General features: G+C 51.8%; 1 protein-coding gene across 1 annotated transcript; it reads left to right on the top strand.

Moving 5' to 3' along the window:
- Positions 1–25,275, top strand: LOC136044880 (syntaxin-1B-like). The gene is given in 8 exon segments (XM_065730392.1): positions 1–187; positions 3,843–3,916; positions 4,014–4,122; positions 4,228–4,301; positions 8,014–8,121; positions 8,123–8,152; positions 20,957–21,067; positions 25,172–25,275. Coding segments are annotated over 8 exon segments (774 nt in total). The 3' UTR covers positions 25,253–25,275.
- Positions 25,276–25,396: the final 121 nt, after the last annotated feature.

Below are 25,396 nucleotides of genomic sequence, written 5' to 3'. Positions count from 1 at the left end.
ATGGGTCTCAGTGTGGATCTATGGGGCGCAGGGTGGATCTGTGGGGCGCAGGGTGGATCTGTGGGGCGCAGGGTGGATCTGTGGGGCGCTCACCTGCCCCATATCGCCGTAGGGACGAAGCAGGAGTTGGAGGATCTGACGGCCGACATTAAGAAGACGGCCAACAAAGTGCGCTCCAAATTGAAAGGTGTGGGGCGCTATGGGGCGGACACCCACGTCTGGGGGGATCTATGGGGTCCTATGGGGATCTATGGGTCCGGGGGTCCACTTTTGGGGTCCTATGGGGTCCGGGGTCCACTTTTGGGGTCCTATGGGGATCTATGGGTCCGGGGGTCCACTTTTGGGGTCCTATGGGGATCTATGGGTCCGGGGGTCCACTTTTGGGGTCCTATGGGGATCTATGGGGTCCGGGGGTCCACTTTTGGGGTCCTATGGGGATCTATGGGGTCCGGGGGTCCACTTTTGGGGTCCTATGGGGATCTATGGGGTCCGGGGGTCCACTTTTGGGGTCCTATGGGGATCTATGGGGTCCGGGGGTCCACTTTTGGGGTCCTATGGGGATCTATGGGTCCGGGGGTCCACTTTTGGGATCCTATGGGGATCTATGGGTCCGGCGTCCACTTTTGGGGTCCTATGGGGTCCGGGGGTCCACTTTTGGGGTCCTATGGGGATCTATGGGGTCCGGGGGTCCACTTTTGGGGTCCTATGGGGATCTATGGGTCCGGGGGTCCACTTTTGGGGTCCTATGGGGTCCGGGGGTCCACTTTTGGGGTCCTATGGGGATCTATGGGTCCGGGGGTCCACTTTTGGGGTCCTATGGGGATCTATGGGTCCGGGGGTCCACTTTTGGGGTCCTATGGGGATCTATGGGGTCCGGGGGTCCACTTTTGGGGTCCTATGGGGATCTATGGGGTCCGGGGGTCCACTTTTGGGGTCCTATGGGGATCTATGGGGTCCGGGGGTCCACTTTTGGGGTCCTATGGGGATCTATGGGTCCGGGGGTCCACTTTTGGGATCCTATGGGGATCTATGGGTCCGGCGTCCACTTTTGGGGTCCTATGGGGTCCGGGGGTCCACTTTTGGGGTCCTATGGGGTCCGGGGGTCCACTTTTGGGGTCCTATGGGGATCTATGGGGTCCGGGGGTCCACTTTTGGGGTCCTATGGGGATCTATGGGTCCGGGGGTCCACTTTTGGGGTCCTATGGGGTCCGGGGGTCCACTTTTGGGGTCCTATGGGGATCTATGGGTCCGGGGGTCCACTTTTGGGGTCCTATGGGGATCTATGGGTCCGGGGGTCCACTTTTGGGGTCCTATGGGGATCTATGGGGTCCGGGGGTCCACTTTTGGGGTCCTATGGGGATCTATGGGGTCCGGGGGTCCACTTTTGGGGTCCTATGGGGATCTATGGGGTCCGGGGGTCCACTTTTGGGGTCCTATGGGGATCTATGGGGTCCGGGGGTCCACTTTTGGGGTCCTATGGGGATCTATGGGTCCGGGGGTCCACTTTTGGGATCCTATGGGGATCTATGGGTCCGGCGTCCACTTTTGGGGTCCTATGGGGTCCGGGGGTCCACTTTTGGGGTCCTATGGGGTCCGGGGGTCCACTTTTGGGGTCCTATGGGGATCTATGGGGTCCGGGGGTCCACTTTTGGGGTCCTATGGGGATCTATGGGTCCGGCGTCCACTTTTGGGGTCCTATGGGGTCCGGGGGTCCACTTTTGGGGTCCTATGGGGTCCGGGGGTCCACTTTTGGGGTCCTATGGGGATCTATGGGGTCCGGGGGTCCACTTTTGGGGTCCTATGGGGATCTATGGGTCCAGGGGTCCACTTTTGGGGTCCTATGGGGTTTGGGGGTCCACTTTTGGGGTCCTATGGGGATCTATGGGTCCGGCGTCCACTTTTGGGGTCCTATGGGTTCCGGGGGTCCACTTTTGGGGTCCTATGGGGTCCGGGGGTCCACTTTTGGGGTCCTATGGGGATCTATGGGTCCGGGGGTCCACTTTTGGGGTCCTATGGGGATCTATGGGTCCGGGGGTCCACTTTTGGGATCCTATGGGGATCTATGGGTCCGGCGGTCCACTTTTGGGGTCCTATGGGGATCTATGGGGTCCGGGGGTCCACTTTTGGGGTCCTATGGGGATCTATGGGTCCGGGGGTCCACTTTTGGGGTCCTATGGGGCTGTATGGGTCCGGGGGTCCACTTTTGGGGTCCTATGGGGATCTATGGGTCCGGGGGTCCACTTTTGGGGTCCTATGGGGATCTATGGGGTCCGGGGGTCCACTTTTGGGGTCCTATGGGGATCTATGGGTCCGGGAGTCCACTTTTGGGGTCCTATGGGGATCTATGGGTCCGGGGGTCCACTTTTGGGGTCCTATGGGGATCTATGGGTCCGGGGGTCCACTTTTGGGGTCCTATGGGGATCTATGGGGTCCGGGGGTCCACTTTTGGGGTCCTATGGGGCTCTATGGGGCTCTATGTGGTCCCTATGGGGCTCTATGGGGTCCTATGGGGTCAACATTGGGCTCTATGGGGCTCTATGGGGCTCTATGGGGTCCTATGGGGATCTATGGGGTCTATGGGGGTCCACTTTTGGGGTCCTATGGGACTCTATGGGGCTCTATGAGGTCCTATGGGGCTCTATGGGGCTCTATGGGGTCAACATTGGGGTCCTATGGGGCTCTATGGGGCTCTATGGGGCTCTATGGGGCACTATGGGGCTCTATGGAGCTCTATAGGGTCCTATGGGGCTCTATGGGGCTCTATGGGGTCAACATTGGGGTCCTATGGGGCTCTATGGGGTGCTATGGGGTCAACATTGGGGTCCTATGGGGCTCTATGGGGCTCTATGGGGCTCTATGGGGCACTATGGGGCTCTATGGAGCTCTATAGGGTCCTATAGGGCTCTATTGGGCTCTATGGGGTCCTATGGGGCTCTATGGGGCTCTATGGGGTCAACATTGGGGTCCTATGGGACACATCTCCTCCACCCCCCCATCTCCTCCGCCCCACATCTCCTCTGCCCCCCATCTCCTCCGCCCCACATCTCCACCCCACATCTCCTCCGCCCCACATCTCCTCCACCCAACATCTCTGCCCCACATCTCCTCTGCCCCCCATCTCCTACACCCTCATCTCCACCCCCCATCTCCTCCACCCAACATCTCTGCCCCACATCTCCTTCGCCCCACATCTCCTCCACCCATCTCCTCCGCCCCACATCTCCTCTGCCCCACATCTCCACCCCCCATCTCCTCTGCCCCCCATCTCCTCCACCCCCCATCTCCTCCACCCCACATTTCCTCCGCCCCACATCTCCTCCACCCCACATCTCCTCCGCCCCACATCTCCTCTGCCCCCCATCTCCTACACCCTCATCTCCACCCCCATCTCCTCCACCCAACATCTCTGCCCCACATCTCCTTCACCCCACATCTCCTCCACCCATCTCTTCCGCCCCACATCTCCTCCACCCATCTCCTCCGCCCCACATCTCCTCCACCCCATATCTCCTCCGCCCCACATCTCCTCCGCCCTCCATCTCCTACGCCCCACATCTCCTCCACCCATCTCCTCCGCCCCACATCTCCTCTGCCCCCACATCTCCTCTGCCCCCCATCTCCTCTGCCCCACATCTCCTCTGCCCCACATCTCCTCTGCCCCCCATCTCCTACGCCCTACATCTCCTCTGCCCAACATCTCTGCCCCACATCTCCTCCACCCCCCATCTCCTCCACCCCCCATCTCCTCCACCCAACATCTCTGCCCCACATCTCCTCCGCCCCCCATCTCGTCCACCCTCCATCTCTGCCCCACATCTTCCCCCCCCATCTCCGCCCCACAGCCATCGAGCAGAGCATCGAACAGGAGGAGGGGCTCAACCGCTCCTCGGCCGACCTACGCATCCGCAAAACGCAGGTAAAGCCTTCATCCCCACTGCCCCTCCTCCTCCTTTTTCGGGGGGGTCCCCCCGCCCCACATCTCACCCCATGGCCGCCCCATGGCTGCCCCACAGCACTCCACCCTATCGCGGAAATTCGTGGAGGTGATGACGGAGTACAACGCCACTCAGTCCAAATACCGCGACCGCTGCAAGGACCGCATCCAGAGGCAGCTGGAGATCAGTGGGTCGCGGGGACGTGTGGGGCCGGGGGGGGTTGGGATCAGTGGGGCGGGACCCTCAGGACCCTCCCCCGCCCCGCCCCATATATTTTTCCGTCGCCCCACAGCCGGCCGGACCACCACGAACGAGGAGTTGGAGGATATGTTGGAGAGCGGGAAGTTGGCCATCTTCACCGACGATGTACGTGGGTAGGGGGGACTAGAACTCGGCTGGGTTAACTAGAACTCGGCTGGGTTAACTAGAACTTGGTTGGGTTAACTAGAACTCGGTTGGGTTAACTAGAACTCGGATGGGTTAACTAGAACTCGGTTGGGTTAACTAGAAGTCATTTGGGTTACCTAGAACTCAGTTGGGTTAACTAGAACTCTGTTGGGTTAACTAGAACTCGGCTGGGTTAACTAGAACTCGGATGGGTTAACTAGAACTCGGTTGGGTTAACTAGAAGTCATTTGGGTTACCTAGAAGTCATTTGGGTTACCTAGAACTCAGTTGGGTTAACTAGAACTCGGTTGGGTTAACTAGAACTCGGATGGGTAAACTAGAACTCGGTTGGGTTAACTAGAAGTCATTTGGGTTACCTAGAACTCAATTGGGTTAACTAGAACACAGTTGGGGACCTAGAACTCAGTTGGGTTAACTAGAACTCGGTTGGGTTAACTAAAACTCGGCTGGGTTAACTAGAACTCGGTTGGGTTAACTAGAACTCGGATGGGTTAACTAGAAGTCATTTGTGTTACCTAGAAGTCATTTGGGTTACCTAGAACTCAATTGGGTTAACTAGAACACAGTTGGGGACCTAGAACTCAGTTGGGTTAACTAGAACTCAGTTGGGTTAACTAGAATTCTGTTGGGTTAACTAGAACTCGGTTGGGTTAACTAGAACTCGGCTGGGTTAACTAGAACTCGGTTGGGTTACCTAGAACTCAGTTGGGTTAACTAGAACACAGTTGGGGACCTAGAACTCAGTTGGGTTAACTAGAACTCGGCTGGGTTAACTAGAACTCAGTTGGGTTAACTAGAACTCGGTTGGGTTAACTAGAACTTGGTTGGGTTAACTAGAACTCAGCTGGGTTAACTAGAAGTCATTTGGGTTACCTAGAACTCGGTTGGGTTAACTAGAACTCGGCTGGGTTAACTAGAGCTCAGTTGGGTTAACTAGAGCTCAGTTGGGTTACCTAGAACTCAGTTGGGTTAATTAGAGCTCAGTTGGGTTAACTAGAACTCTGTTGGGTTAACTAGAACTCAGTTGGGTTAACTAGAACTCGGCTGGGTTAACTAGAGCTCAGTTGGGTTACCTAGAGCTCAGTTGGGTTAACTAGAACTCAGTTGGGTGAACTAGAGCTCAGTTGGGTTAACTAGAACTCAGTTGGGTTAACTAGAGCTCAGTTGGGTTAACTAGAACTCAATTGGGTTAACTAGAACTCAGCTGGGTTAACTAGAGCTCAGATGGGTTAACTAGAGCTCAGTTGGGTACCTAGAACTCAGTTGGGTTAACTAGAACTCTGTTGGGTTAACTAGAGCTCAGTTGGGTTAACTAGAACTTGGTTGGGTTAACTAGAACTCGGCTGGGTTAACTAGAGCTCGGTTGGGTTAACTAGAACTCGGTTGGGTTAACTAGAACTCGGCTGGGTTAACTAGAACTCAGCCCAGAACCCATCCAAGTGCCGCAGAACCCACTGAGATATCCCAGAACCCATCAGGGGACCCCAAAACCCACAGAATGATCCAGAACCCATCCAGGTCCCCCAGAACCCACCGGAGGAACCCATCGGAGCACCCCAAAACCCACAGAGTGATCCAGAACCCATCGGGGGACCCCAAACCCCACAGAGTGATCCAGAACCCATCGGGGCACCCCAAAACCCACAGAGTGATCCAGAACCCACAGAATGATCCAGAAACCCATCGGGGGACCCCAAAACCCACAGAGTGATCCAGAACCCATTGGGGGACCCCAAAACCCACAGAATGATCCAGAACCCACTGAGATAGCCCAGAACCCATCGGGGGGACCCCAAAACCCACAGAGTGATCCAGAACCCACTGAGATATCCCAGAACCCATCGGGGGACCCCAAACCCCACAGAATGATCCAGAACCCATCCGGATACCCCAAAACCCACAGAGTGATCCAGAACCCACTGAGATAGCCCAGAACCATCAGGGGGACCCCAAAACCCACAGAGTGATCCAGAACCCATCGGGGGACCCCAAACCCACAAAGTGATCCAGAACCCATTGGGGGACCCAAAACCCACAGAGTGATCCAGAACCCATCGGGGGACCACCCAAACCCCCACAGAGTGATCCAGAACCCACTGAGATAGCCTAGAACCCATCGGGGCACCCCAAAACCACACAGGAAGTGATCCAGAACCCACTGAGATAGCCCAGAACCCATCGGGGCACCCCAAAACCACAGAGTGATCCAGAACCCATCGGGGCACCCCAAAACCCACAGAATGATCCAGAACCCACTGAGATAGCCAGAACCCATCGGGGGACCCCAAAACCCACAGAGTGATTCAGAACCCACTGAGAATAGCCCAGAACCCATTGGGGGACCCCCAAAACCCACAGAGTGATCCAGAACCCATCGGGGCACCCCAAATCCCCAGAATGATCCAGAACCATCAGGGGAACCAAACCCCACAGAATGATCCAGAACCCATCAGGCGGACCCCAAACCCCACAGAGTGATCCAGAACCCATCGGAGGGACCCCAAAAACCCACAGAATGATCCAGAACCCATCGGGGGACCCCAAACCCCACAGAGTGATCCAGAACCCATCGGGGGACCCCAAAAACCCACTGAGATAGCCCAGAACCCATCGGGGGACCCCAAAACCACAGAGTGATCCAGAACCCACTGAGATAGCCCAGAACCCATCAGGGGACCCCCAAAACCCCACAGAATGATCCAGAACCCATCAGGGGACCCCAAACCCCACAAAGTGATCCAGAACCCATCGGGGGACCCCAAAACCCACAGAGTGATCCAGAACCCATCCAGGTCCCCCAGAACCCACCGGGAGGAACCCATTGCGGGACCCCAAAACCCACAGAGTGATCCAGAACCCATCCAGGTCCCCCAGAACCCACCGGAGGAACCCATTGGGGACCCCAAAACCCATAGAGTGATCCAGACCCATCCAGGTCCCCAGAACCCTCCCCGGAGGAACCCATTGGGGGACCCCAAAACCCACAGAATGATCCAGAACCCATCGGGGGACCCCAAACCCCACAGAGTGATCCAGAACCCATCCAGGTCCCCCAGAACCCAATTGGAGGACACCATTGGGGGACCCCCAAACACCACAGAATGATCCAGAACCCATCGGGGGACCCAAAACCCACAGAGTGATCCAGAACCCATTGGGGAGACCCCAAAACCCACAGAATGATCCAGAAACCCACTGAGATAGCCCAGAAACCCATCGGGGGACCACCAAAACCCACAGAATGATCCAGAACCCATCGGCGGACCACCAAAACCCACAGAGTGATCCAGAACCCATCGGGGGACCCCAAAACCCACAGAATGATCCAGAACCCACTGAGATAGCCCAGAACCCACCGGAGGAACACATCGGGGCACCCCAAAACCCACAGAATGATCCAGAACCCATCGGGGCATCCCCAAAACCCACAGAGTGATCCAGAACCCATCCGGGGACCCCAAAAACCCACAGAATGATCCAGAACCCATCGGGGACCCCAAACCCCACAGAATGATCCAGAACCCATCCGGATACCCCCAAACCAAATCCCCACGCCACCTCCTCCCCGAACCTGCCCCCCATTTGGGGTTCTTTGGGATCTCTAGGGCTGCCCCTCCAACCCGTCCCCACGCTTTCCCTCCCACCCCCCCGTATCCGTCTTGCGTTCCAGATCAAAATGGATTCGCAGATGACCAAGCAGGCCCTGAACGAGATCGAGACGCGACATAACGAGATCATTAAGCTGGAAACGAGCATCCGGGAGCTGCACGACATGTTCCGTCGACATGGCCATGCTGGTGGAGAGCCAGGTGGGGGGTGGGGGGTGGGGTGTGGGGGTTGGGGGGTGGGGGGTGTGGGGTGGGGGGTGTGGGAGTGGTGGGGGAGTGGGAATGGATCTAGAGCGGCCCTGATCTAGAAGCCGTGGGTCGGGACAGAGCTCGTTAGTGAGGGGTTACGAGTCGTCGGATCTGGAGAAGCTCCCGAGGGTTTCGGTGTCGGTCGAGGGCAGCTTGAGGCACCTAGAACCATTGGGGCACCTAGAACCTTCAGAAGAAGCTCCTGACCCCCACCTAGACCCCATTGAGGCACCTAGACCCCATTGAGGCACCTAGAACCTTCCAGAAGAAGCTCCTGACCCCACCTAGAGCCCATTGGGGCACCTAGACCCCATTGAGGCACCTAGACCCCATTGAGGCACCTAGAACCTTCCAGAAGAAGCTCCTGACCCCACCTAGACCCCATTGAGGCACCTAAGAACCCATTGGGGCACCTAGAACCTTCCAGAAGAAGCTCCTGACCCCCACCTAGACCCCATTGAGGCACCTAGACCCCATTGAGGCACCTAGACCTTCCAGAAGAAGCTCCTGACCCCACCTAGAACCCATTGGGGCACCTAGAACCTTCCAGAAGAAGCTCCTGACCCCCACCTAGACCCCATTGAGGCACCTAGACCCCATTGAGGCACCTAGAACCATCCAGAAGAAGCTCCTGACCCCACCTAGACCCCATTGAGGCACCTAGAACCCATTGAGGCACCTAGAACCCATTAAGGCCCCTAGAACCTTCCAGAAGAAGCTCCTGACCCCACCTAGACCCCATTGAGGCACCTAGACCCCATTGAGGCACCTAGAACCCATTGGGGCACCTAGAACCCATTGAGACACCTAGAACCTTCCAGAAGAAGCTCCTGACCCCACCTAGAACCCATTGAGGCACATAGAACCCAATGGGGCACCTAGAACCCATTGGGGCACCTAGAACCTTCCAGAAGAAGCTCCTGACCCCACCTAGAGCCCATTGAGGCACCTAGACCCCATTGAGACACCTAGAGCCCATTGAGGCACCTAGAACCCATTGGGGCACCTAGAACCCATTGGGGCACCTAGAACCCATTGGGGCACCTAGACCCCATTGGGGCACCTAGACCCCATTGGGGCACCTAGAACCCATTGGGGCACCTAGACCCCATTGGGGCACCTAGAACCTTCCAGAAGAAGCTCCTGACCCCACCTAGAGCCCATTGAGGCACCTAGACCCCATTGAGGCACCTAGACCCCATTGAGGCACCTAGACCCCATTGGGGCACCTAGAACCTTCCAGAAGAAGCTCCTAACCCCCACCTAGAGCCCATTGAGGCACCTAGACCCCATTGAGGCACCTAGACCCCATTGAGGCACCTAGACCCCATTGGGGCACCTAGAACCTTCCAGAAGAAGCTCCTGACCCCACCTAGACCCCATTGAGGCACCTAGACCCCATTGAGACACCTAGAGCCCATTGAGGCACCTAGAACCCATTGGGGCACCTAGAACCTTCCAGAAGAAGCTCCTGACCCCCACCTAGACCCCATTGAGGCACCTAGACCCCATTGAGGCACCTAGAACCTTCCAGAAGAAGCTCCTGACCCCACCTAGAACCCATTGGGGCACCTAGAACCTTCCAGAAGAAGCTCCTGACCCCACCTAGACCCCATTGAGGCACCTAGACCCCATTGAGGCACCTAGAACCTTCCAGAAGAAGCTCCTGACCCCACCTAGACCCCATTGAGGCACCTAGAACCCATTGAGGCACCTAGAACCCATTAAGGCCCCTAGAACCTTCCAGAAGAAGCTCCTGACCCCACCTAGACCCCATTGAGGCACCTAGACCCCATTGAGGCACCTAGAACCCATTGGGGCACCTAGAACCCATTGAGACACCTAGAACCTTCCAGAAGAAGCTCCTGACCCCACCTAGAACCCATTGAGGCACCTAGAACCCATTGGGGCACCTAGAACCCATTGGGGCACCTAGAACCTTCCAGAAGAAGCTCCTGACCCCACCTAGAGCCCATTGAGGCACCTAGACCCCATTGAGACACCTAGAGCCCATTGGGGCACCTAGACCCCATTGGGGCACCTAGAACCTTCCAGAAGAAGCTCCTGACCCCCACCTAGAGCCCATTGAGGCACCTAGACCCCATTGAGGCACCTAGACCCCATTGAGGCACCTAGACCCCATTGGGGCACCTAGAACCTTCCAGAAGAAGCTCCTAACCCCCACCTAGAGCCCATTGAGGCACCTAGACCCCATTGAGGCACCTAGACCCCATTGAGGCACCTAGACCCCATTGGGGCACCTAGAACCTTCCAGAAGAAGCTCCTAACCCCCACCTAGAGCCCATTGAGGCACCTAGACCCCATTGAGGCACCTAGAACCCATTGGGGCACCTAGAACATTCCAGAAGAAGCTCCTGACCCCACCTAGAGCCCATTGAGGCACCTAGACCCCATTGAGGCACCTAGAACCCATTGGGGCACCTAGAACCTTCCAGAAGAAGCTCCTGACCCCACCTAGAGCCCATTGAGGCACCTAGACCCCATTGAGGCACCTAGACCCCATTGAGACACCTAGAGCCCATTGAGGCACCCTAGAACCCATTGGGGCACCTAGAACCCATTGGGGCACCTAGAACCCATTGGGGCACCTAGACCCCATTGGGGCACCTAGAACCTTCCAGAAGAAGCTCCTGACCCCACCTAGAGCCCATTGAGGCACCTAGACCCCATTGAGGCACCTAGAACCCATTGGGGCACCTAGAACCTTCCAGAAGAAGCTCCTGACCCCACCTAGAGCCCATTGAGGCACCTAGACCCCATTGAGGCACCTAGAACCCATTGGGGCACCTAGAACCTTCCAGAAGAAGCTCCTGACCCCCACCTAGACCCTATTGAGGCACCTAGACCCTCATTGAGGCACCTAGAACCATTGAGACACCTAGAACCTTCCAGAAGAAGCTCCTGACCCCACCCTAGACCCCATTGAGGCACCTAGACCCCATTGAGGCACTAGACCCCATTGAGGCACCTAGAACCCATTGAGGCACCTAGAACCTTCCAGAAGAAGCTCCTGACCCCACCTAGACCCCATTGAGGCACCTAGAACCCATTGAGGCACCTAGAACCTTCCAGAAGAAGCTCCTGACCCCCACCTAGACCCCATTGAGGCACCTAGACCCCATTGAGGCACCTAGAACCTTCCAGAAGAAGCTCCTGACCCCACCTAGAACCCATTGGGGGCACCTAGAACCTTCCAGAAGAAGCTCCTGACCCCACCTAGACCCCATTGAGGCACCTAGACCCCATTTGAGGCACCTAGAACCTTCCAGAAGAAGCTCCTGACCCCACCTAGACCCCATTGAGGCACCTAGAACCCATTGAGGCACCTAGAACCCATTAAGGCCCCTAGAACCTTCCAGAAGAAGCTCCTGACCCCACCTAGACCCCATTGAGGCACCTAGACCCCATTGAGGCACCTAGAACCCATTGGGGCACCTAGAACCCATTGAGACACCTAGAACCTTCCAGAAGAAGCTCCTGACCCCACCTAGAACCCATTGAGGCACATAGAACCCATTGGGGCACCTAGAACCCATTGGGGCAACCTAGAACCTTCCAGAAGAAGCTCCTGACCCCACCTAGAGCCCATTGAGGCACCTAGACCCCCATTGAGACACCTAGAGCCCATTGAGGCACCTAGAACCCATTGGGCACCTAGAACCCATTGGGGCACCTAGAACCCATTGGGGCACCTAGACCCCATTGGGGCACCTAGACCCCATTGGGGCACCTAGAACCCATTGGGGCACCTAGACCCCATTGGGGCACCTAGAACCTTCCAGAAGAAGCTCCTGACCCCACCTAGAGCCCATTGAGGCACCTAGACCCCATTGAGGCACCTAGACCCCATTGAGGCACCTAGACCCCATTGGGGCACCTAGAACCTTCCAGAAGAAGCTCCTAACCCCCACCTAGAGCCCATTGAGGCACCTAGACCCCATTGAGGCACCTAGACCCCATTGAGGCACCTAGACCCCATTGGGGGCACCTAGAACCTTCCAGAAGAAGCTCCTGACCCCACCTAGACCCCATTGAGGCACCTAGACCCCATTGAGACACCTAGAGCCCATTGAGGCACCTAGAACCCATTGGGGGCACCTAGAACCTTCCAGAAGAAGCTCCTGACCCCCACCTAGACCCCATTGAGGCACCTAGACCCCATTGAGGCACCTAGAACCTTCCAGAAGAAGCTCCTGACCCCACCTAGAACCCATTGGGGCACCTAGAACCTTCCAGAAGAAGCTCCTGACCCCACCTAGACCCCATTGAGGCACCTAGACCCCATTGAGGCACCTAGAACCTTCCAGAAGAAGCTCCTGACCCCACCTAGAGCCCATTGAGGCACCTAGACCCCATTGAGACACCTAGAACCTTCCAGAAGAAGCTCCTGACCCCACCTAGAGCCCATTGAGGCACTAGAACCCATTGAGGCACCTAGAACCTTCCAGAAGAAGCTCCTGACCCCACCTAGACCCCATTGAGGCACCTAGACCCCATTGAGGCACCTAGAACCCATTGGGGCACCTAGAACCCATTGAGACACCTAGAACCTTCCAGAAGAAGCTCCTGACCCCACCTAGAACCCATTGAGGCACCTAGAACCCATTGGGGCACCTAGAACCCATTGGGGCACCTAGAACCTTCCAGAAGAAGCTCCTGACCCCACCTAGAGCCCATTGAGGCACCTAGACCCCATTGAGACACCTAGAGCCCATTGGGGCACCTAGACCCCATTGGGGCACCTAGAACCTTCCAGAAGAAGCTCCTGACCCCACCTAGAGCCCATTGAGGCACCTAGACCCCATTGAGGCACCTAGACCCCATTGAGGCACCTAGACCCCATTGGGGCACCTAGAACCTTCCAGAAGAAGCTCCTAACCCCCACCTAGAGCCCATTGAGGCACCTAGACCCCATTGAGGCACCTAGACCCCATTGAGGCACCTAGACCCCATTGGGGCACCTAGAACCTTCCAGAAGAAGCTCCTAACCCCCACCTAGAGCCCATTGAGGCACCTAGACCCCATTGAGGCACCTAGAACCCATTGGGGCACCTAGAACATTCCAGAAGAAGCTCCTGACCCCACCTAGAGCCCATTGAGGCACCTAGACCCCATTGAGGCACCTAGAACCCATTGGGGCACCTAGAACCTTCCAGAAGAAGCTCCTGACCCCACCTAGAGCCCATTGAGGCACCTAGACCCCATTGAGGCACCTAGACCCCATTGAGACACCTAGAGCCCATTGAGGCACCTAGAACCCATTGGGGCACCTAGAACCCATTGGGGCACCTAGAACCCATTGGGGCACCTAGACCCCATTGGGGCACCTAGAACTTCCAGAAGAAGCTCCTGACCCCACCTAGAGCCCATTGAGGCACCTAGACCCCATTTGAGGCACCTAGAACCCATTGGGGCACCTAGAACCTTCCAGAAGAAGCTCCTGACCCCACCTAGAGCCCAGTTGAGGCACCTAGACCCCATTGAGGCACCTAGAACCCATTGGGGCACCTAGAACCTTCCAGAAGAAGCTCCTGACCCCCACCTAGACCCTATTGAGGCACCTAGACCCCATTGAGGCACCTAGAACCCATTGAGACACCTAGAACCTTCCAGAAGAAGCTCCTGACCCCACCTAGACCCCATTGAGGCACCTAGACCCCATTGAGGCACCTAGACCCCATTGAGGCACCTAGAACCCATTGAGGCACCTAGAACCTTCCAGAAGAAGCTCCTGACCCCACCTAGACCCCATTGAGGCACCTAGAACCCATTGAGGCACCTAGAACCTTCCAGAAGAAGCTCCTGACCCCCACCTAGAACCCATTGAGGCACCTAGACCCCCATTGAGGCACCTAGAAACCTTCCAGAAGAAGCTCCTGACCCCACCTAGACCCCATTGAGGCACCTAGAACCCCATTGAGGCACCTAGAACCTTCCAGAAGAAGCTCCTGACCCCCACCTAGAGCCCCATTGAGGCACCTAGACCCCATTGAGACACCTAGAACCCATTGAGACACCTAGAACCCATTGAGACACCTAGAACCCATTGAGGCCCCCAGAACCCATTGAGACACCTAGAACCCATTGAGACACCTAGAACCTTCCAGAAGAAGCTCCTGACCCCACCTAGACCCCATTGAGGCACCTAGACCCCATTGAGGCACCTAGAACCCATTGGGGCACCTAGAACCTTCCAGAAGAAGCTCCTGACCCCACCTAGAGCCCATTGAGGCACCTAGACCCCATTGAGGCACCTAGAACCCATTGAGACACCTAGAGCCCATTGAGGCACCTAGAACCCATTGGGGCACCTAGAACCCATTGGGGCACCTAGAACCCATTGGGGCACCTAGACCCCATTGGGGCACCTAGAACCTTCCAGAAGAAGCTCCTGACCCCACCTAGAGCCCATTGAGGCACCTAGACCACCATTGAGGCACCTAGAACCCATTGGGCACCTAGAACCTTCCAGAAGAAGCTCCTGACCCCACCTAGAGCCCATTGAGGCACCTAGACCCCATTGAGGCACCTAGAACCCATTGAGACACCTAGAGCCCATTGAGGCACCTAGAACCCATTGGGGCACCTAGAACCCATTGGGGCACCTAGAACCCATTGGGGCACCTAGACCCCATTGGGGCACCTAGAACCTTCCAGAAGAAGCTCCTGACCCCACCTAGAGCCCATTGAGGCACCTAGACCCCATTGAGGCACCTAGAACCCATTGGGGCACCTAGAACCTTCCAGAAGAAGCTCCTGACCCCACCTAGAGCCCATTGAGGCACCTAGACCCCATTGAGGCACCTAGAACCATTGGGGCACCTAGAACCTTCCAGAAGAAGCTCCTGACCCCCACCTAGACCCTATTGAGGCACCTAGACCCCATTGAGGCACCTAGAACCCATTGAGACACCTAGAACCTTCCAGAAGAAGCTCCTGACCCCACCTAGACCCCATTGAGGCACCTAGACCCCATTGAGGCACCTAGACCCCATTGAGGCACCTAGAACCCATTGAGGCACCTAGAACCTTCCAGAAGAAGCTCCTGACCCCACCTAGACCCCATTGAGGCACCTAGAACCCATTGAGGCACCTAGAACCTTCCAGAAGAAGCTCCTGACCCCCACCTAGAACCCATTGAGGCACCTAGACCCCATTGAGGCACCTAGAACCTTCCAGAAGAAGCTCCTGACCCCACCTAGACCCCATTGAGGCACCTAGAACCCATTGAGGCACCTAGAACCTTCCAGAAGAAGCTCCTGACCCCACCTAGAGCCCATTGAGGCACCTAGACCCCATTGAGACACCTAGAACCCATTGAGACACCTAGAACCCATTGAGACACCTAGAACCCATTGAGGCCCCCAGAACCCATTGAGACACCTAGAACCCATTGAGACACCTAGAACCTTCCAGAAGAAGCTCCTGACCCCACCTAGAGCCCATTGAGGGCACCTAGAACCCATTGAGGCACCTAGAACCTTCCAGAAGAAGCTCCTGACCCCCACCTAGAACCCATTGAGGCACCTAGACCCCCATTGAGGCACCTAGAACCTTCCAGAAGAAGCTCCTGACCCCACCTAGACCCCATTGAGGCACCTAGAACCCATTGAGGCACCTAGAACCTTCCAGAAGAAGCTCCTGACCCCACCTAGAGCCCATTGAGGCACCTAGACCCCATTGAGACACCTAGAACCTTCCAGAAGAAGCTCCTGACCCCACCTAGAGCCCATTGAGGCACCTAGAACCCATTGAGGCACCTAGAACCTTCCAGAAGAAGCTCCTGACCCCCACCTAGAACCCATTGAGGCACCTAGACCCCATTGAGGCACCTAGAACCTTCCAGAAGAAGCTCCTGACCCCACCTAGACCCCATTGAGGCACCTAGAACCCATTGAGGCACCTAGACCCCATTGAGGCACCTAGAACCTTCCAGAAGAAGCTCCTGACCCCACCTAGACCCCATTGAGGCACCTAGAACCCATTGAGGCACCTAGAACCTTCCAGAAGAAGCTCCTGACCCACCTAGAGCCCATTGAGGCACCTAGACCCCATTGAGACACCTAGAACCCATTGAGACACCTAGAACCCATTGAGACACCTAGAACCCATTGAGGCCCCCAGAACCCATTGAGACACCTAGAACCATTGAGACACCTAGAACCTTCCAGAAGAAGCTCCTGACCCCACCTAGAGCCCATTGAGGCACCTAGAACCCATTGAGGCACCTAGAACCTTCCAGAAGAAGCTCCTGACCCCCACCTAGAACCCATTGAGGCACCTAGACCCCATTGAGGCACCTAGAACCTTCCAGAAGAAGCTCCTGACCCCACCTAGACCCATTGAGGCACCTAGAACCCCATTGAGGCACCTAGACCCCATTGAGGCACCTAGAACCTTCCAGAAGAAGCTCCTGACCCCCAGGCCCTAGAACCCCATTGAGGCACCTAGAACCCATTGAGGACACCTAGAACCTTCCAGAAGAAGCTCCTGACCCCACCTAGAGCCCATTGAGGCACCTAGACCCCATTGAGGACACCTAGAACCCATTAGACACCTAGAACCCATTGAGACACCTAGAACCCATTGAGCCCCCAACCCATTGAGGACACCTAGACCCATTGAGGCACCTAGAACCTTCCAGAAGAAGCTCCTGACCCCACCTAGAGCCCATTGAGGCACCTAGAACCCATTGAGGCACCTAGAACCTTCCAGAAGAAGCTCCTGACCCCCACCTAGAACCCATTGAGGCACCTAGACCCCAATTGAGTGGCACCTAGAACCTTCCAGAAGAAGCTCCTGACCCCACCTAGACCCCCATTGAGGCAACCTAGAACCCATTGAGGCACCTAGACCCCATTGAGGCACCTAGAACCTTCCAGAAGAAGCTCCTGGACCCCCACCGACCCCATTAGGCACCACCACCTAGAACCTTCCAGAAGAAGCTCCTGACCCCCACCTAGAACCCATTGAGGCACCTAGACCCCATTGAGGCACCTAGAACCTTCCAGAAGAAGCTCCTGACCCCACCTAGAGCCCATTGAGGCACCTAGACCCCATTGAGACACCTAGAACCCATTGAGACACCTAGAACCCATTGAGACACCTAGAACCCATTGAGGCCCCCAGAACCCATTGAGACACCTAGAACCCATTGAGACACCTAGAACCTTCCAGAAGAAGCTCCTGACCCCACCTAGACCCCATTGAGGCACCTAGACCCCATTGAGGCACCTAGAACCCATTGGGGCACCTAGAACCTTCCAGAAGAAGCTCCTGACCCCACCTAGAGCCCATTGAGGCACCTAGACCCCATTGAGGCACCTAGAACCCATTGAGACACCTAGAGCCCATTGAGGCACCTAGAACCCATTGGGGCACCTAGAACCCATTGGGGCACCTAGAACCCATTGGGGCACCTAGACCCCATTGGGGCACCTAGAACCTTCCAGAAGAAGCTCCTGACCCCACCTAGAGCCCATTGAGGCACCTAGACCCCATTGAGGCACCTAGAACCCATTGGGGCACCTAGAACCTTCCAGAAGAAGCTCCTGACCCCACCTAGAGCCCATTGAGGCACCTAGACCCCATTGAGGCACCTAGAACCCATTGGGGCACCTAGAACCTTCCAGAAGAAGCTCCTGACCCCCACCTAGACCCTATTGAGGCACCTAGACCCCATTGAGGCACCTAGAACCCATTGAGACACCTAGAACCTTCCAGAAGAAGCTCCTGACCCCACCTAGACCCCATTGAGGCACCTAGACCCCATTGAGGCACCTAGACCCCATTGAGGCACCTAGAACCCATTGAGGCACCTAGAACCTTCCAGAAGAAGCTCCTGACCCCACCTAGACCCCATTGAGGCACCTAGAACCCATTGAGGCACCTAGAACCTTCCAGAAGAAGCTCCTGACCCCCACCTAGAACCCATTGAGGCACCTAGACCCCATTGAGGCACCTAGAACCTTCCAGAAGAAGCTCCTGACCCCACCTAGACCCCATTGAGGCACCTAGAACCCATTGAGGCACCTAGAACCTTCCAGAAGAAGCTCCTGACCCCACCTAGAGCCCATTGAGGCACCTAGACCCCATTGAGACACCTAGAACCCATTGAGACACCTAGAACCCATTGAGACACCTAGAACCCATTGAGGCCCCCAGAACCCATTGAGACACCTAGAACCCATTGAGACACCTAGAACCTTCCAGAAGAAGCTCCTGACCCCACCTAGAGCCCATTGAGGCACCTAGAACCCATTGAGGCACCTAGAACCTTCCAGAAGAAGCTCCTGACCCCCACCTAGAACCCATTGAGGCACCTAGACCCCATTGAGGCACCTAGAACCTTCCAGAAGAAGCTCCTGACCCCACCTAGACCCCATTGAGGCACCTAGAACCCATTGAGGCACCTAGACCCCATTGAGGCACCTAGAACCTTCCAGAAGAAGCTCCTGACCCCCACCTAGAACCCATTGAGGCACCTAGACCCCATTGAGGCACCTAGAACCTTCCAGAAGAAGCTCCTGACCCCCACCTAGAACCCATTGAGGCACCTAGACCCCATTGAGGCACCTAGAACCTTCCAGAAGAAGCTCCTGACCCCACCTAGAGCCCATTGAGGCACCTAGACCCCATTGAGACACCTAGAACCCATTGAGACACCTAGAACCCATTGAGACACCTAGAACCCATTGAGGCCCCCAGAACCCATTGAGACACCTAGAACCCATTGAGACACCTAGAACCTTCCAGAAGAAGCTCCTGACCCCACCTAGAGCCCATTGAGGCACCTAGACCCCATTGAGGCACCTAGAACCTTCCAGAAGAAGCTCCTGACCCCACCTAGACCCCATTGAGACACCTAGAACCCATTGAGGCACCTAGAACCCCCCACACCCCCCACACCCCACACATCACACCCCCCACACCCCACACCCCCCACCCCACACCCCCCCCACCCCCCACCCCACACCCCACCCCCCACCCTCCACACCCCCCAGCCTCCCCCATCCACCTCAGTTTCCCGACGCGCGTGTCCCCCCCGCCCCACACCCCACACCCCCCACACCCCACACCCCACACCCCCCACACCCCACACCCCCCACACCCCACACCCCCCACACCCCCCCACCCCCCGGCCTCCCCCATCCACCTCAGTTTGCCGACACGCGTGTCCCCCCCCACCCCACACCCCACACCCCCCACACCCCCCACCCCCCAGCCTCCCCCATCCACCTCAGTTTGCCAACACGCATGTCCCCCCCGCCCCACACCCCACACCCCCCACACCCCACACCCCACACCCCCCACCCCACACCCCACACTTCCCACACCCCACACCCCCCACACCCCCCACCCTCCGGCCTCCCCCATCCACCTCAGTTCGCCGACGCGCGTGTCCCCCCCCACCCCACACACCCCACACCCCCCACACCCCCCCCACCCCACACCCCACCCCCCACACCCCCCACCCCACACCCCACACCTCCCACACCCCACACCCCCCACCCCAAACCCCACACCCCCCACACCCCCCACCCCCCGGCCTCCCCCATCCACCTCAGTTTGCCGACACGCGTGTCCCCCCCACCCCACACCCCCCACACCCCCCACCCCACACCCCCCACCCCCCACACCCCCCACCCCACACCCCCCACACCCCCCACACCCCCCACCCCACACCCCCCACACCCCACACCCCCCACCCCCCGTTCTCCCCCATCCACCTCAGTTCGCCGACGCGCGTGTCCCCCCCACCCCACACCCCCCACACCCCACACCCCCCACACCCCACCCCCCACACCCCCCACACCCCACACCCCCCGGCCTCCCCCATCCACCTCAGTTTGCCGACGCGCGTGTCCCCCCCACCCCACACCCCACACCCCCCACACCCCCCACCCCCCACCCCACACCCCCCCACCCCACACCCCCACACCCCCCACCCCCCCCGGCCTCCCCCATCCACCTCAGTTTCCCGACGCGCGTGTCCCCCCCACCCCACACCCCCCACCCCACACCCCCCAGCCCCCACACCCCCTACACCCCCCACCCCCCACACCCCCCCACCCCACACCCCCCACACCCCACACCCCCCGGCCTCCCCCATCCACCTCAGTTTGCCAACACGCGTGTCCCCCCCACCCCACACCCCACACCCCCCACACCCCACACCCCCCACACCCCCCACCCCCCACACCCCCCACCCCACACCCCACACCCCCCACCCCCACACCCCACACCCCACACCCCCCAGCCTCCCCCATCCACCTCAGTTTGCCAACACGCGTGTCCCCCCCAGCCCACACCCCACACCCCCCACACCCCACACCCCCCACACCCCCCCACCCCCCACACCCCCCACCCCACACCCCACACCCCCCACCCCCCACCCCCCACCCCCCACACCCCACACCCCCCACACCCCACACCCCCCGGCCTCCCCCATCCACCTCAGTTTGCCGACACGCGTTTCCCCCCACCCCACACCCCACACCCCCCACACCCCACACCCCCACACCCCCCACCCCACACCCCACACCCCCCACACCCCACACCCCCCCACCCCCCACACCCCCCACCCCCCACACCCCCCACCCCCGTCCTCCCCCATCCACCTCAGTTCGCCAACACGTGTGTCCCCCCACCCCACACCCCACACCCCCCACACCCCCCACACCCCCCACACCCCCACACCCCACTTCTTCCCCCCCCCCCCCCTCTGCCCCATAGGGCGAAATGATCGACCGCATCGAGTACAACGTGGAGCACTCGGTGGACTACGTGGAACGCGCCGTGTCCGACACCAAGAAAGCCGTCAAGTACCAGAGCAAAGCCCGGAGGGTGAGCACCGTGGGGGGGGGACGACTTGGGGGTCACAGTGGGGCGGGGGTGCTGGCGGACCCATAGATCGACCGATGATGGGGGGGGTGGGGGAGGGGTGGGGGGGTTTTGTTTCTCGTTAACGTTCCTCGTTTTGTTTTGTTTTCTTTTCCCAACGCTGCCCCGGATCGTTTTATTTATTGGGGATTTACCTTTTAATAATCCACCCTTCGTCATTTCATTATTTATTCATTCATTTATTCATTTCTCTGGCTGCCCATCGATTTATTTATCTATCTATTTATCTACTTATTATTTATCCATTCATCTATTTATTCATTTCTCTGGCTGCCCATCAATTTATTTATCTATCTATTTATCTACTTATTATTTATCCATTCACCTATTTATTTATTTATTTATTTATGGATCTATATCTATTTATTTATCTATATCTATTTATTTATCTATATTTATTTATCTACCTATTTATCTATTTATTATTTATTTAACTATTTATTATTTATTTACCTATTTGTCTATTTATTATTTATCCACTATTTATTTATTTATTTATTTATTTATTTATTTATTCATTTTTATTTATATATCTTTATCTATTTCTTTATCTATCTATTCATCTCTTTATTATTTATTTATACATATATCTATATTTATGTATTTATCTATTTATTATTCCTCCATTTATTTATTTATTTATTTATTTATGGATCTATATCTATTTATTTATCTACCTATTTATCTATTCATTATTTATTTAACTATTTATTATTTATTTACCTATTCGTCTATTTATTATTTATCCACTATTTATTTATTAATTTATTCATTTTTATTTATATATCTTTATCTATTTCTTTATCTACCTATTCATCTGTTTATTATTTATTTGTACATATATCTATATTTATTTATTTATCTATTTATTATTCCTCCATTTATTTATTTATTTATTTATTTATTTATGGATCTATATCTATTTATTTATCTACCTATTTATCTCTTTATTATTTATTTAACTATTCATTATTTATTTACCTATTTGTCTATTTATCATTTATCCACTATTTATTTATTAATTTTATTCATTTTTATTTATATATCCTTGTCTATTTATTTATCTGCCTATTCATCTGTTTATTATTTATTTATACATATATCTATATTTATGTATTTATCTATTTATTATTCCTCCATTCATCTATTTATTTATTTATTTATCTTTATCTATTTCTTTATCTACCTATTCATCTGTTTATTATTTATTTGTACATATATCTATATTTATTTATTTTTATATTTATTATTTATCCATTCATCCATTAATTTATTTATCTGGCTGCCCATCGATTTATTTATCTATCTATTTATCTACTTATTATTTATCCATTCATCCATTTATTCATTCATTCATTCATTTATTTATTTATTTATTTATCTATATCTATTTATTTATCTACCTATTAATCTATTTATTATTTATTTAACTATTTATTATTTATTTACCTATTTGTCTATTTATTATTTATCCACTATTTATTTATTAATTTATTCATTTTATTTATATATCTTTATCTATTTCTTTATCTACCTATTTATCTCTTTATTATTTATTTAACTATTTACTATTTATTTATCTATTCGTCTATTTATTATTTATCCACTATTTATTTATTAATTTATTCATTTTTATTTATATCTTTATCTATTTCTTTATCTACCTATTCATCTGTTTATTATTTATTTGTACATATATCTATATTTATTTATTTATCTATTTATTATTCCTCCATTTATTTATTTATTTATTTATTTATTTATTTATGGATCTATATCTATTTATTTATCTACCTATTTATCTATTTATTATTTATTTCTCTATTTATTATTTATTCACCTATTCATCTATTTATCATTTCTCCACTATTTATTTATTAATTTACTCGTTTATTTAAATGTCTTTCTCTATTTCTTTATCTACCTATTCATCTGTTTATTATTTATTTGTACATATATCTATATTTATTTATTTTTATATTTATTATTTATCCATTCATCTATTTATTTATTTATCTGGCTGCCCATCAATTTATTATCTATCTATTTATCTACTTATTATTTATCCATTCATCTATTTATTTATTTATTTATTTATTTATGTATCTATATCTATTTATTTATCTATATCTATTTATTTATCTACCTATTTATCTATTATTTATCCACTATTTATTTATTAATTTATTCATTTTTATTATATATCTTTATCTATTTATTTATCTACCTATTCATCTGTTTATTATTTATTTATACATATATCTATATTTATTTATTTATCTATTTATCATTTATCCATTTATTTATTTATTTATTTATTTATTTATATCTATTTATTTATCTACCTATTTATCTGTTTATTATTTATTTATCTATTTATATATCTATTTATTTCTTTATCTATTTATTGTTTATCCATTCATCTATTTATTTATTTATTCATTTATGTATCTGTATCTATTTATTTATCTACCTATTTATCTATTATTTACCTATTTATTATTTATTTGCCTATTTATATATCTATATTTATGTATTTATCTATCTATTTATCCATTATTTATTTATTTATCCTTATCTATTTATTTATCAATCTATTTATCCATTATTTATTTATTTATCTATTTATTATTTATTTACCTATTTATATATCTATATTTATGTATTTGTCTATCTATTTATCTATTTACTGTTTATCGATTCATCTATTAATATATTTATTTATCCATCAATTTGTGTATTTATTTATCTATTTATTTATCTACTTATGCATTTATTTATCTATTTATTATTTATCCATTCATTCATTCATTCATTCATTCATTTATTTATTTATCTATATCTATTTATTTATCTACCTATTTATCTATTTATTATTTATTTAACTATTTATTATTTATTTATCTATTCATCTATTATTTATCCACTATTTATTTATTCATTTATTTATATATCTCTATCTATTTCTTTATCTACCTATTCATCTGTTTATTATTTATTTATACATATATCTATATTTATTTATCTATTTATTATTTATCCATTCATCTATTTATTTATTTATTTAATCTTTATATATTTATTTATCCACCTATTTATCTGTTTATTATTTATTTATCTATTTATATATCTATATTTATTTCTTTATCTATTTATTGTTTATCCATTCATCTATTTATTTATTTACTTATCTATTTATTATTTATCAATTCATGTATTTATTTATTTATCTATTCATTTATTTATCTATTTATCTACTTATGCATTTATTAATTATTTATTGTTTATCTATTATTTATCCATTTATCTATTTACTTATCTCTTTATTTATCAACTTTTTATTTATTTATCTATTTATTTATCGATTTATCTTTATCTATTTATCTATTAATTATCTATTTATTTATTAATCTATTTATCTATCTATTTATTTATCTATTTATTTATTTATCTATTTACGTATGTCTTTTATCTATTTATCTATTAATTAATATATTTACCTATCTCTTTATTTATCTATTTATCTTTATCTATTCATCCATTAATTAATTATCTATTTATTTATTAATCTATTTATTTATCTTTTTATCTATTTATCTATTAATTGATATATTTACCTATCTATTTATTTATCTATTTATTTATGTTTTTTATCTATTTATCTATTCATTAAAATATTTACCTATCCATTTATTTATCTATTAATTAATATATTTACCTATCTCTTTATTTATCTATCTATTTATTTATTTATGTCTTTTATCTATTTATCTATTAATTAATATACTTACCTATCTATTTATTTATCTATTCATTAATTTATTATTAATTTATTGATCTATCTATTAATCTATCTATCTATCTATCTATCTATCTATCTACCTACCTATCTCTCAATTAATTCTTTCTCTATCAATCGACCGATCAATTAACTTGTTCCCCCGTGGGGTTTCCCTCCCCTCCCCGGGGGTCGGGGGTTGGCCTTTGGGTGGGGGTGGGGTGGGGGTGGGGGTGGGGGTGGGGGTGGGGGTGGGGGGGTTCGTGTAGAAGAAAATCATGATCATCATTTGCTGCGTGGTGCTGGGGGTGGTCTTGGCTTCCTCCATCGGGGGCACCTTGGGCCTATAGGGTCCCCTCCCCCACCCCCCCTCTTTCCCCCCCCCCCCCCCCCCTCCCCTCTGGGCCATCATTAATTAACTAATCAACGCCCCTCCCCCCCTTTACCCCTCCCCACCCTCCCTTCCCTCCCTTTCCCCCCCCCTCCTCCCCTCA

This window comes from Cyrtonyx montezumae, unplaced genomic scaffold (assembly GCF_038088225.1).
Source record: "Cyrtonyx montezumae isolate F1298 unplaced genomic scaffold, pur_monq_1.0 scaffold_125, whole genome shotgun sequence".
In the NCBI taxonomy this organism is placed as follows: domain Eukaryota; kingdom Metazoa; phylum Chordata; class Aves; order Galliformes; family Odontophoridae; genus Cyrtonyx; species Cyrtonyx montezumae.
The sequence above is the reverse complement of the archived record's forward strand: the minus strand, read 5'-3'. Positions and strand labels throughout refer to the sequence as shown.